This window comes from Xenopus tropicalis, chromosome 5 (genome assembly GCF_000004195.4).
Source record: "Xenopus tropicalis strain Nigerian chromosome 5, UCB_Xtro_10.0, whole genome shotgun sequence".
Taxonomy (NCBI): domain Eukaryota; kingdom Metazoa; phylum Chordata; class Amphibia; order Anura; family Pipidae; genus Xenopus; species Xenopus tropicalis.
The window spans coordinates 163,384,034-163,401,525 of record NC_030681.2 but is presented as its reverse complement, the minus strand read 5'-3'; the positions used below and the strand labels follow the sequence as shown (position 1 = coordinate 163,401,525).

Here is a 17,492-nt window from a genome sequence, read left to right as displayed (position 1 = left end):
GTCTTTTTGTCGATAAGATGTTTACGGGAAGGATTCTTCCTTAGGTTCCAGACCTGCCCTTTGTTACTATTCAACATGCAGTGTAGCAGATATTACGTTCGGTAATGTTCCTAACCGTTCCTTTTACAGTTCTATATTTGTATCCATGGAAATCTTCCTTAGCACAAACAAATATATAGCAAATATATAGCAACTCATATCTTGTAAAAGTTTAGCACATTTACAATCTTAATAAACTTAACAAGTGGTGCCTCCTTTTCCCTCTCCTCCTTGGCTTCCCTGGTACATTAACATAAACAGTTCCTATCATAACCGTTTGTAGTCTTGATCGTAATAAATTTTCCCTAGATTGTTAATTGGTAAAGATGGTTGAATTTACTCTTGAGTTTTGGAAGTTAGTTAGTTTGGATATACTTTATCCTTATTTCCCTTAGTCAGTTGGAGAGGAGGGCACGGTTCCCACTGGATGGTGCTATATAGTGTAGCCATGGTTCCCATATTGTTTGAAATTGTGTTTGCTTATCGTTGAGGATACTTGTAAGTTTCTCATTCACTAGTATCCAGTTTATTTTATGTTTAAATTTCCACGATTTAGCAATGGTCAGCTTGGCTGCTATAAAAATCTGAGTGATAAGAATTCTTGTATATCTGTTTATATTTGGGATTCTGGTTCCTATCAAGGCTTGTTCTGGTGATTTACGTAGGTTTATCTCAGTTACTGAGAAGATTAACTCATAAACTCTGCTCCAGAAGCATTGGACTCTAGGACATTGCCACCAGATATGATAAACCGTGCCCTCCCCTCCACAACCTCTGAAGCATAGGGGCCTATAGGAATTGTTTATCTTGTGCAATCTTGTGGGGACCAGGTACCATCTTAACAGGACCTTATATCCTGCTTCCAGCAGGGATGTATTAATTGTACTGCGAGCCGTGGAGTCCCATACCTTTGTCCAGGTCTCCTCATCTAGTGGGTGACCCAGGTCGCCCTCTCAAGTTGTATGGGGTGTATGCCTCTAGTAATATTTGGTAGAGTCTTGAAAGAACTCCTCTAGAATAAGGATATGCTGTACATATAGTTTCCAAATACGAAGATGGTGGGGTGTTAGGTTCTTTATGTTTTGATTTCAGATAGTGTAATACTTGGTGGTACCGGAACATTTCCCCCGGGGGTGCCAAGTATAGTTGTTGAAATCTCTCCCACTTCAATGGGCCTAGGAGGCTATACATATGTTTTAAAAATGTTACACCTTTATTTTCCCACCATTGAAATGCTTTTCCCTCCCTTTATCTAGAGCAGATAGAATAAAAACTGTATGTTATTATTTGTGAAAGGGGCAACTATGCATTCGCTCCGGTGCTATTATAAGCAAATTATATGTTTTAGGCTACCTTTTCCCTTAGAAGATTAAAATAGAGAAAGTCAAGTATTGGAATGTTCATCTTGGGATTGTTCTGTAGGTCTTCCTTTGCCTCGTGGGGTACGTTGGGTTTTAGCCCAAAGTGGTGACAGGGTTATTGCTTGAGAAGGACTCTGGGATGTTGTGGGAGACTGAGGGACTGGCGATTCCAATCGAAGTCGTTGTATAACTTCCATAGTGTCACCTACTGTGGAAGGTGAATACTGTTTACCGGCGTAGGAGAAGTTTAGTCGTAGGGGAAAGGACCAGCGATATTTGATATTATGTTTTTGAAGGATTGCCAGTGCTGGTTTAAAGGTGCATCTGCGTTGAATGGTTTGGGGTGCCAGGTCCACAAATATCTGGATAGGGTGTCCCTCATTATTATTTCTTTCATTTGGAAGTGATGAAATTTTACAATGATATCTCGAGGTTAGTTAGTAATTGCTGGTTTGCCAAGAGACCTATGTACTCTGTCTAGTTCTAGCCTTTCTGAGGGTAGGTGTGGAGCAAGTGTGGATAACAGTGCGGCGATGTCTCTGTCCAGAGTTTTGTAGGTTTCTGGAAGTCCTCTTATACGGATATTGTCTCTTCTTGAACGATTTTCCTGGTCTTCCAGTTTTTCTTGCAAATCTGTGATTTGTCGTTTCATCGCATGTATGTCCGATTCGTGGCCATCTATGACTGTAATGGCATCGTCCATTTTTTGCTCCAGTAGGTCTGTACGCTGGCCCAGTTCCCAAATTTCTTTAGTGAGAGTTTGGTTATTTTTGAAGATGTGGCTTCAAGCTCTGTACGTAGCATATGTTTGAATTGGGACAATAGGTCAGCTTCTTTGGAATGTACCTGTGGGTCGGTTGGCAGTGTTGTTTCTGCTTCTTGTGGTGGGATGCTGTTATCCATGTCGGAATCAGAAAGTTGAGATTCTATAGGCTCTGGCGTCTTATGCATATATTCCTCTATGTGTTTACGTGCGGTTGGGTGTATGGGTATAGGGGCTTGTGGCCCTCGGGATTTTCCCCATTTACCAATTGTGGTACAGTTTTATAATTTGGGTGAAAGGTCAAAGTTCTCGGTTTCTTTTGCCTCTTTATCACCCTATATTGGGTTTCTCCTTCTGAGAAATATTCAATAATAGAGGTTTCACTTTCAGAGTTCGGATGTACCAGTTGAGTTATATTACTGGTTTCCCCCTCCTATTGCCTTATTAATTGTAATGGTTTAGTTCCCAGTATCAGCCTTGCCTCCTTGTAAATGATCCCACTCCTTATATTTCTTTCTTGGAGTGCGTGGGTTGGGGCTGTTATGCAGTATGGAATGGTTAGACTGGGGGGGGATAGCCCCAGTGTCCTTGTCAGATTTGCCGGATCGCCCATGTAGTGCTTAAGCCAAGCTCAAGGGGATGCGACTCTCTCAGTTGCTGCGGCGCGCGTATCATGGGAACAGTTTCTGGGTCCTCCGTCTGGCACAAAGTTTTACAGGCCGCAGATACGCAGGATCCACAGCGCGCCTTCCCCGCCGAGTTCCAGCTGATTCAGGTCGGGAGGTGCAGGATTTTTGATTCCGCGCAGTCCGCAGTCACCGCTGTGTTCCTCCCCCTTCTTTTTGCCACTTCTGAGGCTGCGGGTGAGGGGAAAGGTGGCTTTTTGGCACCGGAGCGGTGCGGAGCTCTAAGAAGGAGCGGCCATCTTAGCAGCTGCGCACTAGCACCCCGAAACAAAAAGGATTTTTACTCTCACTACCAGATACCCATTTGGCAGGAATAGTGAGTATGAAGTTTCCTGCTATTTTGGATGACTGCTCTTATCATAAAGACTTTAATTGGGATTGTCTGTAGATAATCTCATTTGTACATAATTAAAAGTCTTTTGATAATGAGCTTCTTTAAAAAATACTTTTTTCAATACTTTTTAAAAAAATACTTTTTTTGTTGTATTCATGTTTTGTATTGATAAGGTTTTTTGTCATTTGTATTAACTTTAAATGAGAGCACCAATATGGTGGATTAGGTTGTTGCTTTATGTTTTGTAAAGTTTTCTATGCTTTGAACGGGCTTCAATGATGAGAGCATCATTATGGTGGACTGGGTATACCTTTGTATGCATTTCAAATGGAAACTCTTTTATGATTGGTGAAATAATGAACCTGTGTGCTTTGATTAGTGAGACCACCTTTACATTTCTTCCGAATACGGTTTCATTTTTGCTTATGATTAAGAGTCTGTGAACATGAAATGCGTAAGGCAACACGCCAATAAATTAAAATTTAATCGAGAATTCTGCCTGAAGATTTGCTTAGTGAGTGCCAGCTCTTCAAACAAACAGGGATATCCACTCCCCTAGCTTTAGGAAATCTGCTCTCAAGTCTCACATGTATAACATATTGCTAAAGCCCCATTTGGGGCCTTCATGTAATTCTAGGCTCCCTGCAGCATTATTTATATATATTATGGACTGCCCACCTTGAACTGAAAAGCTTACGCACCTATAAAGTAAAATAAAGGACTATAGTGCTTTCTCCAAAAAATAAAATAAAGCAGAGGGTTACAATACTTTCTCCAAAAAAAAATAAAGTAAAGGGCTATAGTGCTTTTTCCAAAAAATAAAATAAAGCAAAGGGCTATAGTGCTTTCTCCAAAAATAAAGCAAAGGGCTATAGTGCTTTTTCTAAAAAATAAAGCAAAGGGCTATAGTGCTTTTTCCAAAAAATAAAGCAAAGGGCTATAGTGCTTTTTCCAAAAAATAAAGCAAAGGGCTATAGTGCTCTCTCCAAAAAATAAAATAAAGCAAAGGGCTATAGTGCTCTCTCCAAAAAATAAAATAAAGCAAAGGGCTATAGTGCTTTTTAAAAAGAATAAAATAAAGCAAAGGGCTATAGTGCTTTTTCCAAAAAATAAAATAAAGCAAAGGGCTATAGTGCTTTTTAAAAAGAATAAAATAAAGCAAAGGGCTATAGTGCTTTTTCCAAAAAATAAAATAAAGCAAAGGGCTATAGTGCTTTTTAAAAAGAATAAAATAAAGCAAAGGGCTATAGTGCTCTCTCCAAAAAATAAAATAAAGTAAAGGGCTATAGTGCTTTTTCCAAAAAATAAAATAAAGCAAAGGGCTATAGTGCTTTTTAAAAAGAATAAAATAAAGCAAAGGGCTATAGTGCTTTTTCCAAAAAATAAAATAAAGCAAAGGGCTATAGTGCTTTTTAAAAAGAATAAAATAAAGCAAAGGGCTATAGTGCTCTCTCCAAAAAATAAAATAAAGCAAAGGGCTATAGTGCTTTTTAAAAAGAATAAAATAAAGCAAAGGGCTATAGTGCTCTCTCCAAAAAATAAAATAAAGCAAAGGGCTATAGTGCTTTTTCCAAAAAATAAAATAAAGCAAAGGGCTATAGTGCTTTTTAAAAAGAATAAAATAAAGCAAAGGGCTATAGTGCTTTTTCCAAAACATAAAATAAAGCAAAGGGCTATAGTGCTTTCTCCAAAACATAAAATAAAGCAAAGGGCTATAGTGCTTTTTCCAAAACATAAAATAAAGCAAAGGGCTATAGTGCTTTTTCCAAAACATAAAATAAAGCAAAGGGCTATGGTGCTTTTTAAAAAGAATAAAATAAAGCAAAGGGCTATAGTGCTTTTTCCAAAAAATAAAATAAAGCAAAGGGCTATAGTGCTTTTTCCAAAACATAAAATAAAGCAAAGGGCTATGGTGCTTTTTCCAAAAAATAAAATAAACCAAAGGGCTATAGTGCTTTTTAAAAAGAATAAAATAAAGCAAAGGGCTATAGTGCTTTTTAAAAAGAATAAAATAAAGCAAAGGGCTATAGTGCTTTTTAAAAAGAATAAAATAAAGCAAAGGGCTATAGAGCTCTCCCCAAAAAATAAAGCAAAGGGCTATAGAACCCCTAAGAATTAAGATGGGTTCCCAGACTTTTTCATTTGACTGTATATTTTGCTCCAGTTGCAATTGGTTATTTTTTTTTTTAAATATTCTTTATTTTAATTTTTGCAGAGTAAAGGAAAAAAAAAAGGGTGGTACAGAAAAAAGAAGGGTAAGGGTTAAGTATTTTGTATTTATCTTCAGTTACAATCAGCATACAAATGTAGGAGATAACAATAAGATATTCCTAAACAATGAAATTCAATAATTAAAGGCGTTCATATTTTGGGGATGAGTATCTATGTTGTTGGTCAACGGGTGTGTTATGTGTGGTGAGATGTTATGTATGTGGTCCATGGTTCCCACAGCCTTTTATAGTCTGAGCTCTTGTTTTGGTTCATAAAGGTGATCTCTTCCAGTTTTCTTATTTCTTCCACTAAATGGATCCATTCTAGAAACGTTGGGGGGTCTCTAGCTTTCCAGTGTCTTGGGATTAGGGTTCTTGCTGCATTTAATAGTTGTTGTGTCAATGTTTCTGGTATAACCGTGTTCTTAGTGGGGATTAAGTTTAAGAGTATGGTTGGTATTGCGTTTTCTTTTATTGATATTTTTGTTACAGATGATATGGTTTCTAAAATTTTTGGCCAGTATGATTGTAGTTGTGGGCAGGTATACCATATGTGCGTATGATTGCCTGTTTCCTCCTCGCATCTCCAGCAGATATCTTTGCTATTTTTGTATATTTTGCGTAATTTTGTGGGGGTGTAGTGCCATCTTGTGGCTAGTTTAAAGTTCATCTCTCTGACTCTTACAGCTCTTGATGATTTGTGGATTGCAGTGAATAGCAATTGGTTATTTTTATGATTTGTTATCTCCATTACTATAAATTCAATGTAAGGTCTAATCTGGATTTTCATTATACCGATCTTTGTTTATAGTATCCTGGCATAGTATCCTATCCTTTCCCTGATTCGATGATGCATTATGTTGCATTCTGGGAGCAGGCAGGAGACATGAAAGCCTAGAGAACTCCCTTCCCAGGTTATGGGCCAGATCCAGTTCAGTCTTCTAATTGAGTTCCAAATTTCCCCACAAACTTCCCACATAAACAAAATGGGTAACATCACTGATGAGGATTTTGATTCTTTTCTTGGTGCTGGGGCTAGTAACACTCAGCGCTCATTAGTCCCAATGAAGAGACTCATATCAACAAACTGGCGATGGAGCTGGGGATGGGGCACCATTGATTGGCTTATGCCTTTATTTAACAGTTGCACCCACCCTTATCTAAAAATAATTTAAACGGCAATAAATGCTGCAAGCAATGTTTTGGAAGTCAGAATAACAGATGTGGATAGATGTGGGTGTGCATGAATAAAGACTATATTCAAAATTACTAATTAAAAAAATTCAAAGAATCAGTCCGTCTATAACATATTAGTCTATAACATATTAGTCTGACCCTTCTCATCTTTCTACTTAAGGGAACGTAGTAGTGATTGTATCATTTAATAATCGGCACTTTATTACTTCTCTGCCAATGGCCACTGCCTGGTAACCAGATAATGATGACGGTGAGCCCAAATGGATCTGCTATAAGAATAACTGGAGCAATGATTTGTACCTGTAATTTGGGTATTTCTCTGTCTGCAGCCCATCGATCAGCTACTTCAGGCATTTCTTGGCCTTTATCTTTGCCATTGAAGAAATAAACAGACGGACGGATATCTTGCCCAATGTTACCCTTGGGTTCATGATCTATGATTCCTGCCAATGGGAGAAGAAAGCTGTGTATAGTGCCCTGAGCATATTATCAGGAGGCGACTCAATGGTTCCAAACTATAAGTGCCAAATCTACGGTGATGTTGTGGCCTTCATAGGGCACCTACTGGCTTACTCATCTTTCTCTTTGGCACAACTGAATGAGATCTACAAGTATCCACAGGTATTAATTATGGCTCCATGTTCTAATGGAATACTTACATTTATCTAGTACTAGAACTAGTGTGAATTCTTGTTTGTAACTGTCTTATAACAGACACATGAGGGTAGGGAAGATTAACTGCTTCTTAGCTAGTCACTGGAGAAAACAGTCCCTTAGAGGCTCCATTCTTTCCCTAGTTCCCCTTGCTTTCTGCTTTTCTGCACTGTGGCACTTGGAAAGCAAAGTGAAGGGTTGTCTTCCTCTCACCAACTACAGTAGGTCTCCCATAGGAACAACCTCTCCAACTATCTCTCCCATAGGAACAACCTCTCCAACTATCTCTCCCATAGGAACAACCTCCCCAACTAGCTCTCCCATAGGAACAACCTCTCCAACTAACTCTCCCATAGGAACAACCTCCCCAACTAGCTCTCCCGTAGGAACAACCTCTCCAACTAGCTCACCCGTAGGAACCAACTCCCCAACTAGCTCTCTCATAGGAACAACCTCTCCAACTATCTCTCCCATAGGAACAACCTCCCCAACTAGCTCTCCCATAGGAACAACCTCCCCAACTAGCTCTCCCGTAGGAACAACCTCTCCAACTAGCTCACCCATAGGAACCAACTTCCCAACTAGCTCTCCCATAGGAACAACCTCTCCAACTAGCTCACCCGTAGGAACAACCTCCCCAACTTGCTCTCCCATAGGAACAACCTCTCCAACTTAGTCTCCCATAGGAACAACCTCCCGAACTAGCTCTCCCGTAGGAACAACCTCCCCAACTAGCTCTCCCGTAGGAACAACCTCCCCAACTAGCTTGCCTGTAGGAACAACCTCCCCAACTAACTCTCCCATAGGAACAACCTCCCCAACTAGCTCTCCCGTAGGAACCACCTCCCCAACTAGCTTGCCTGTAGGAACACCTCCCCAACTAACTCTCCCATAGGAACAACCTCCCCAACTAGCTCTCCCATAGGAACAACCTCCCCAACTAACTCTCCCATAGGAACAACCTCCCCAACTAGCTCTCCCATAAGAACAACCTCCCCAACTAGCTTGCCTGTAGGAACAACCTCCCCAACTAGCTCTCCTATAGGAACAACCTCCCCAACTAACTCTCCCATAGGAACAACCTCCCCAACTAGCTCTCCCATAGGAACAACCTCCCCAACTAGCTTGCCTGTAGGAACAACCTCCCCAACTAGCTCTCCCATAGGAACAACCTCCCCAACTAGCTCTCCCGTAGGAACAACCTCCCCAACTAGCTCTCTTTACATAGTTCTGCCGCTGTAGTAATGAAAACCCATTGCAGGTATTAGTCCCACAAGTCACATCTCTTTTCCTTTGCAGATCAGCTATGGGACCATGGAGTCATATTTTGATGACAAGATCCAGTTTCCCTACTTCTATAGGACGGTTCCAAATGACCAGGCTCAGTTCCACGCAATTGTTCAGCTCTTACAGCACTTTGGGTGGAACTGGGTTGGACTTATCACCTCATATGAGGATCAGGGGGATCAAACCAGCGTTGAACTAGAAAAGTTTCTGTTACAAAACCATATTTGCCTTGACTTTAAATACACAGTGTCCAACTTGCTGCTTGATGGGGATCCAGTGGAGTTTAAGAGTGAAGTCATCATCCTGTACATTTCCTCCTCCTCTTACACCAAACTCATGTTTGAATTGTCTTTTAACTCAACATTTGGGAAAATCTTTATCTTACCAGCCTCCCTGCAGATCCATTATCAGGTGAGCAGAGACACGTTCCTGAATGGTTCCTTGATGTTTCGGTTACACAACCGGAACATTCCGGGTCTGAGGGACTTTCTGCTGAGAGATGGGCCCCGGGAGTTCCCAGAGAACCCATTTCTGGGCGCCATTAGGAAGGAGAAGCGGCTTTGTTTGCCGGAATCTTTTGAACCCGATCCCTTCATTCGAGAGGCAACTTGTAATGACACGGATTCATTAAATATCATGGATCCACTAATATACGATGTGGAGAATTTCCGTCTCACCTACAGTATATACGCCGCGGTGTATGCTGTGGCCTACGCGTTACACCACTTGTATTCCCATAGGAGCCATCAGGAAAAATGGGAATTGCGCCCATGGGAGGTAAATACTATTCAGCTACCGATCAATATTTATAGCTGCAAGTACAGGTATGGGGTCCATTATCCAGAAAGCACCTGAAATCTGTAATAAATAGTCAGCTCTTCTGCCCAAGAATTGGATTTAATCTGGAGGACCAAGTTCAGTAGAGAGTTCATCCCATTTGTTTTCCTCATTGCCTCCAGGAACAGGAAATTCTATATTTTTGGGTAAACTATAGGTTTTCTGATTATGTTGATGTTTGTCCCTTAGTCATATCATGGACCTCTCTTATTGACTCACATGTTGGAGAAAATGATTAATAAACAAACCAATCACAGATCATGAATCCATAACCCCGCCCCGTTCCCTTCCCGCCAGTAGCCCTAATTGCACTTTCCCACCAACTACCTACCTGCCCATGGGAACTCCCCAGGACCTTTGTGTAAGTTGAACCTTGTGTCTTGTGTCTGAAGGTTACGTGTTGGTGTCTCTTCATTTCCTCTAAACTCTCATGGAACCCACCCCTGGCTCAGCACCGTGCCATTTTACCCATCATGCCTCCAGGACATCCCATATTATCCTTCAGCCAATGAGAAAATGGCCCAGGTTTCCCTGTGTACCTCCCAACAATAGAGGAGCTGTCGGGTACACAAAATGCTGTATAATAAAAGTCCTTTGCAAATTAAACATGAAATTCCGCGGGGGCAGGAGACACTGGTGCTATATATTGGGGGCAACTCTGTAACAATATAACCCCCCCATGTGTTTGTTACTCAGATTAACCGTTACCTGAGAAATCTGCACTTTTCTACCCCGGGGGGAGAGGAGGTCACATTCGATGATAAAGGCAACGTGGTGGCCACGTACGATATCCTGAACATCATTCAGTTCCCAAACAAGCGGGTAGAATACGTCCTGGTGGGGCACGTCTATCCTGCTGAGGGGGGGACTCGCCTTGTTATCAATGACAGCGCCATCCGGTGGGACTCGCGTTATGCTCGGGTAATGTCCCCTTTTTCTCTTTTAGTACAATCCAGAGGGGTCACGGTTTTGCCCCCTGTCTTCTAATTGCCACAGGTCTCTGCATTCTGTTTGGGGGCACAGAGATCTGAGGCTGTCATCCTGAATGCAGGTCTGCCTGCCTTTGGGAACACTGTATTCATGGGGGGGTGCATGTCCCCTACCCAACTTGTACCATCATTCAGATCTGCACGTTGGGGAGCAGTGGCACTCTTTAACCCCTTAGTTCTGTTGCACTTCTCTATATATTTATATATAGTGATCCTACCCCCCTTATATATTTATATATAGTGATCCTACCCCCCCTTATATATTTATATATAGTGATCCTACCCCCCCTTATATATTTATATATAGTGGTCCTACCCCCCCTTATATATTTATATATAGTGGTCCTACCCCCCTTATATATTTATATATAGTGGTCCTACCCCCCTTATATATTTATATATAGTGATCCTACCCCCCCTTATATATTTATATATATATAGTGATCCTACCCCCCTTATATATTTATATATAGTGATCCTACCCCCCCTTATATATTTATATATAGTGGTCCTACCCCCCTTATATATTTATATATAGTGATCCTACCCCCCCTTATATATTTATATATAGTGATCCTACCCCCCCTTATATATTTATATATAGTGATCCTACCCCCCTTATATATTTATATATAGTGACCCCCCCCCTTAACTGCCCCCCCCCCCCCAGTGTAACCAATCCCAACTGGGCCAGCCTTTCCCCATAACTGAGCCCATTCCCTTTATCAGCTTAGTCGCTCTTCCCTGTACTTTCTCTATTTCATTACTGCCCCCCCTTATATATTTATATATAGTGACCCCCCCTTAACTGCCCCCCCCCCCCCAGTGTAACCAATCCCAACTGGGCCAGCCTTTCCCCATAACTGAGCCCATTCCCTTTATCAGCTTAGTCGCTCTTCCCTGTACTTTCTCTATTTCATTACTGCCCCCCCTTATATATTTATATATAGTGACCCCCCCTTAACTGCCCCTTCCCCAGTGTAACCAATCCCAACTGGGCCAGCCTTTCCCCATAACTGAGCCCATTCCCTTTATCAGCTTAGTCGCTCTTCTCAGAACCCTGAGGGACCCACTAAGAACCTTAGTCCAATTACAGAATATACTAGACAGACCTTAGTTTAGAATCCATATAGATCCCGCTACTGCACCCCAACTATCCAACTACTGCCCCCCGCTGTCCAGCTTCTTACTCAAGTCATCATAAAAAGCAATTAAATTGGTCTGACATGACCTGTCCTTCATAAAGCCATGCTGATTCCTACCCATAATGCCATTCTCCACTACATAATTTTGAATGTGATCCCTTAACAAGCCTTCAAATAACTTGCCCACCACGGATGTCAGACTTACAGGCCTATAATTGCCAGGCTGAGATCTTACTCCCTGTATAAATATGGGAATGACATTCGCCTTCTTCCAATCCCTAGGTACCATACCTGATGAGAGCGAGTCTGAGAATATCAGAAACAAGGGCCACTGCAATTCTGCCCCTAGCTCTCTCAGTACCCAGGGGCTGTATCCCATCTGGCTCCGGGGCCTTGTTGCCATTAATCTTCTGACTGGTTATGGTGTTCCCAGTTAGGTAAATGATTGGTGTGGGGCTGGTCACATGTCATAAAGGTAATATAAATATCTGTCCATCGCTGGTCACTGTAGGAGAAGATGATGTACCAACATGGCAGCTTCCTGGCCCTAAAGGAAGTGCTCGGAGGGCAGAGTCTGACCCATCATTTCCTTCTGTTGCTATGGAGGTAATGGGAGGGGTCAGATATTGCTAAATAGGGCCCCCTCTTCTCTTTCCCTCACTCACGAGGATATTTCCCATACTGCTCTCAATCAGAGCCCTGATATCTAATGCAGGGAAAATAACACTCTTCTTTCTGTTCCAGACTCCCAACAGTCTCTGCAACCCCAGCTGCCCCCCTGGGCACAGGAAGGTCCATAAGGAACGGGCCAAGTGCTGCTATGACTGTGCCCGCTGCCCAGAGGGAGAGATCTCTAATGGAACGGGTCAGTCTGTGCCTGATATTGGGTCGAGAGAGTAGAGGGCAGCCATAGAAATGCCCAATAATGCCAACACTGCGCCCTCTTCATTTCTACCCCGGGAGGAAGATGAGTGGAACCCAATATTTAAGAGCAAATAATACAGAACCAACAGGCCCAGTGCTGAAACTGAGAGATTCTATTGTTTTCTGAGAAATCTCGGCTCATTCTGAATTTGGTTTGAATTTTCCCACTGTGTTGCACCCACTCAGTAGCCATTTGGGAAGTGGGGAGCCCAATTGCTGGAGTTCTGGCCCATTCTTGGCCAATATAGGATTTCAGCTGCTTCGTAGTTTGGGGACCCCTTTGTCTTTGTATTTTTCCTTTTGTAATGAACCAATGTCCTTCTCCTCTTTAGCCTGTAGGACAGTTTTCCACTTGCCCTCAGTCTATATGCGTTTGGGCCCAGAGAAGCCACCGGTGGTTCTGGATTATATGTGGGTTCATCTTTGTATGGAAGAGGTGTAACTTGCATTTGTGGGTGCAGTCCATGGATTTGGGGAGTCTTCCTCGGCCCGTACACTGATTCCCAGTACAGAATCACTGGGTCCGTATATAATGCTCAAAGTTGCCAACACCCAATATTGGCTTTGGGCCTTGTCCCTCGTATATCGATATTTCTCCGCATTCTCTGAAGTTGAAATCCCCAAATTCTTTGCAGTTTTACATTGATTACACTATTCTTCAATTGTTGCAATATTTTTCCCTCCGTGCATTGTGGGATACCCCCATCTTTATTGCTGAGGGACCCCACCTCTCTGGGATCTGCTCTTTTTAGTATTACAAATCTACTTTTTTGTTGCCCCTGTCCCAACTTTTTGGAAATGTAAATTGAAAATGAGCCGAGATTTTTCCGTTTCAGCACTGGGTCTGTTGGTTCCGTACCAGTCACTATTAGTTACAGTGATTCACTGATCTGCAGATCAACTGATTCTCTTCTTATTCACATTTCACCCAATGTTTTTGGAAACAAGGTTGTATGTAGTAGAGAAGCCTCTTGGGCACAGCATTGAGGAGACATATCTGGAAGGCTCCAGGGCTGCTGTGGTGCCGGCCCATTAGTCAGGCACCAAATATCGGGGGTACCACACTGAGCAGTGGTTTGAATGCTCTAAAAATGTTGGTTTTCTATTTCTAGACATGGCAAACTGCATGAAGTGCCCCGATGATCAGTGGCCGAATGAAGGCAGAGACACTTGTATTGTGAAACGCATGGAGTTTCTTTCCTATGAGGATCCGTTGGGTTTCTCTCTCGCTATCTTGGCCGCAATAGTCTCCTCTCTCGCTGCAGGAACGCTGGGGATATTCATCAAACACAAAGATACCCCAGTTGTAAAGGCCAATAACCAGACCCTCAGCTTCATCCTTCTCCTGTCCCTCATGTTCTGCTCCCTCTGTCCATTATTATTCATTGGGCGCCCAACAGAGATCTCCTGCCTTTTGTGTTACATTTCCTTTGGGACTTTCTTTACTGTCGCTATTTCTACCCTGTTGGCCAAGACGTTCATAGTCACCTTGGCATTTAGAGTGGTAAAACCTGACAGGAAGGTAAGGGGGTGGTTGTGGAAGAACATGTTCATGATTGTTGTGCTGCTGTGCTTCTGTGGGGAGGGGCTTATAGGTACCACGTGGCTGGCCCACTCCCCGCCATTCCCAGACTATAATACCAAATTAGAGGCTGATAAGATTATTCTACGATGTAACGAAGGTTCTGTTATTGCTTTCTACGTGCAGATTGGCTACATGGGACTGCTGGCCTCATTCAGTTTCATTGTAGCCTTTATGGCTAGGAAACTGCCGGATGCATTTAATGAGGCTCAGTACATCACATTCAGCATGCTGGGGTTCTGCAGTGTTTGGGTCTCCTTCATCCCAGCCCACCTCGGCACCAAGGGCAAATATATGGTGGCGGTGGAATGTTTCGCCATCTTGGCATCGAGCCTCGGACTTTTGAGCTGTATCTTTATTCCCAAGTGCTACATAATCCTGATCAGGCCAGAGCTGAACATCAGAGGCAGCTTAATAGTTAAAAAACAAGATAAAAGTATCAAAATATAATCTGTTATATCCACGCAAGCCTACATTTTCCATTATGTCTCATATTACTGAGTGTAGTTGTTCCTCTAGTGACTTCCCATTGGATGAACTGATGAGGGACATTATACAACAGGCCAATGAGTGGCAAGGAACCTGACCAGTTACACACAATGTGCATATACAAACCAATTAAACCAATAATAGCTCTTGTAAGACGTTCCTGTATTACAGAGACAAATTGTTTGTAATGGCCTTCTTTCATTCCATTGGTTGATCCCACTGTCACTTCCACATAAAATGGTAAATATTTCCTCTTAAACCCCATGGAAACATAAATGTACGATTGGCAGAAACAACAAAAGACATGTATTTTTACAAGGTTTTGTTCTGTGTTCTGTGCCAGCCCTACCCTGCCTGTGTGTGCCATACTCTGCCTGCCCTATGCTGCCTGTGCGTGCCATACTCTGCCTGCCCTATGCTGGCTGTGTGTGCCATACTCTGCCTGCCCTACCCTGCCTGTGTGTGCCATACTCTGCCTGCCCTATGCTGCCTGTGTGTGCCATACTCTGCCTGCCCTACCCTGCCTGTGTGTGCCATACTCTGCCTGCCCTACCCTGCCTGTGTGTGCCATACTCTGCTTGCCCTATGCTGCCTGTGTGCGCCATACTCTGCCTGCCCTATGCTGCCTGTGTGTGCCAAACTCTGCCTGCCTATGCTGCCTGTGTGTGCCATACTCTGCCAGCCCTACCCTGCCTGTGTGTGCCATACTCTGCCTGCCCTATGCTGCCTGTGTGCACCATACTCTGCCTGCCCTATGCTGCCTGTGTGTGCCATACTCTGCCTGCCCTATGCTGCCTGTGTGTGCTATACTCTGCCAGCCCTACCCTGCCTGCCCTATGCTGCCTGTGTGTGCCATACTCTGACTGCCCTATGCTGCCTGTGTGTGCTATACTCTGCCTGTGTGTGCCATACTCTGCCTGCCCTACGCTGCCTGTTTGCCATACTCTGCCTGCCCTCTTCTGTCTGTGTGTGCCATACTATGCCTGCCCTACGCTGCCTGTTTGCCATACTCTGCCTGCCCTACCCTGCCTGTGTGTGCCATACTCTGCCTGCCCTACCCTGCCTGTGTGTGCCATACTCTGCCTTCCATACCCTGCCTGTGTGTGCCATACTCTGCCTTCCCTACCCTGCCTGTGTGTGCCATACTCTGCCTGCCCTACCCTGCCTGTGTGTGCCATACTCTGCCTGCCCTATGCTGCCTGTGTGCGCCATACTCTGCCTGCCCTACGCTGCCTGTGTGTGCTATACTCTGCCTGTGTGTGCCATACTCTGCCTGCCCTACGCTGCCTGTTTGCCATACTCTGCCTGCCCTCTTCTGTCTGTGTGTGCCATACTATGCCTGCCCTACGCTGCCTGTTTGCCATACTCTGCCTGCCCTACCCTGCCTGTGTGTGCCATACTCTGCCTGCCCTACCCTGCCTGTGTGAGCCAAACTCTGCCTGCCCTACCCTGCCTGTGTGTGCCAAACTCTGCCTGCCCTATGCTGCCTGTGTGTGCCAAACTCTGCCAGCCCTACCCTGCCTGTGTGTGCCATACTCTGCCTGCCCTATGCTGCCTGTGTGCGCCATACTCTGCCTGCCCTATGCTGCCTGTGTGTGCCATACTCTGCCTGCCCTATGCTGCCTGTGTGTGCCATACTCTGCCAGCCCTACCCTGCCTGCCCTATGCTGCCTGTGTGTGCCATACTCTGCCTGCCCTACGCTGCCTGTGTGTGCTATACTCTGCCTGTGTGTGCCATACTCTGCCTGCCCTATGCTGCCTGTGTGCGCCATACTCTGCCTGCCCTATGCTGCCTGTGTGTGCCATACTCTGCCTGCCCTATGCTGCCTGTGTGTGCCATACTCTGCCAGCCCTACCCTGCCTGCCCTATGCTGCCTGTGTGTGCCATACTCTGCCTGCCCTACCCTGCCTGTGTGTGCCATACTCTGCCTGCCCTACGCTGCCTGTTTGCCATACTCTGCCTGCCCTCTTCTGTCTGTGTGTGCCATACTATGCCTGCCCTACGCTGCCTGTTTGCCATACTCTGCCTGCCCTACCCTGCCTGTGTGTGCCATACTCTGCCTGCCCTACCCTGCCTGTGTGTGCCATACTCTGCCTGCCTTATGCTGCCTGTGTGTGCCATACTCTGCCTGCCCTATGCTGCCTGTGTGTGCCATACTCTGCCAGCCCTACCCTGCCTGCCCTATGCTGCCTGTGTGTGCCATACTCTGCCTGCCCTATGCTGCCTGTGTGTGCCATACTCTGCCTGCCCTACCCTGCCTGCCCTATGCTGCCTGTGTGTGCCATACTCTGCCTGCCCTACGCTGCATGTGTGTGCTATACTCTGCCTGTGTGAGCCATACTCTGCCTGCCCTACACTCCCTGTTTGCCATACTCTGCCTGCCCTCTTCTGTCTGTGTGTGCCATACTATGCCTGCCCTACGCTGCCTGTGTGTGCCATACTCTGCCTGCCCTACCCTGCCTGTGTGTGCCATACTCTGCCTGCCCTACCCTGCCTGTGTGTGCCATACTCTCCCTGCCCTACCCTGCCTGTGTGTGCCATATTCTGCCTGCCCTATGCTGCCTGTGTGTGCCATACCCTGCCTGCCCTACGCTGCCTGTGTGTGCTATACTCTGCCTGTGTGTGCCATACTCTGCCTGCCCTACGCTGCCTGTTTGCCATACTCTGCCTGCCCTCTTCTGCCTGTGTGTGCCATACTCTGCCTGCCCTACCCTGCCTGTGTGTGCCATACTCTGCCTGCCCTACCCTGCCTGTGTGTGCCATACTCTGCCTGCCCTACCCTGCCTGTGTGTGCCATACTCTCCCTGCCCTACCCTGCCTGTGTGTGCCATACTCTCCCTGCCCTACACTGCCTGTGTGTGCCATACTCTGCCTGCCCTACCCTGCCTGTGTGTGCCATACTCTGCCTGCCCTACCCTGCCTGTGTGTGCCATACTCTGCCTGCCCTACGCTGCCTGTGTGTGCCATACTCTGCCTTCCCTACCCTGCCTGTGT

At 44.8% G+C, this 17,492-nt stretch overlaps 1 protein-coding gene across 1 annotated transcript; it reads left to right on the top strand.

Annotated features, from left to right (window-relative positions):
* Window positions 1-2,836: 2,836 nt before the first annotated feature.
* On the top strand, window positions 2,837-14,458 carry LOC116411054 (vomeronasal type-2 receptor 26-like). Its single transcript, XM_031902834.1, has 6 exons — window positions 2,837-3,026; window positions 3,618-3,697; window positions 8,544-9,308; window positions 10,065-10,289; window positions 12,247-12,367; window positions 13,539-14,458. Exons 1-6 carry the CDS (start codon window positions 2,837-2,839, stop codon window positions 14,456-14,458), a joined length of 2,301 nt encoding a protein of 766 aa, XP_031758694.1.
* The last annotated feature ends 3,034 nt before the right edge of the window (window positions 14,459-17,492 follow it).

Bases quoted from the DNA above. Each gene is read 5' to 3' on its own strand.
- LOC116411054 (XM_031902834.1), top strand. From the start codon at position 2,837: ATGGGAACAGTTTCTGGGTCCTCCGTCTGGCACAAAGTTTTACAGGCC. The intron at 3,698-8,543 runs GTGAGTGCCAGC...TTTCCTTTGCAG, and splicing joins TCTGCCTGAAGATTTGCTTA to ATCAGCTATGGGACCATGGA. The intron at 9,309-10,064 runs GTAAATACTATT...TTTGTTACTCAG, and splicing joins GGGAATTGCGCCCATGGGAG to ATTAACCGTTACCTGAGAAA.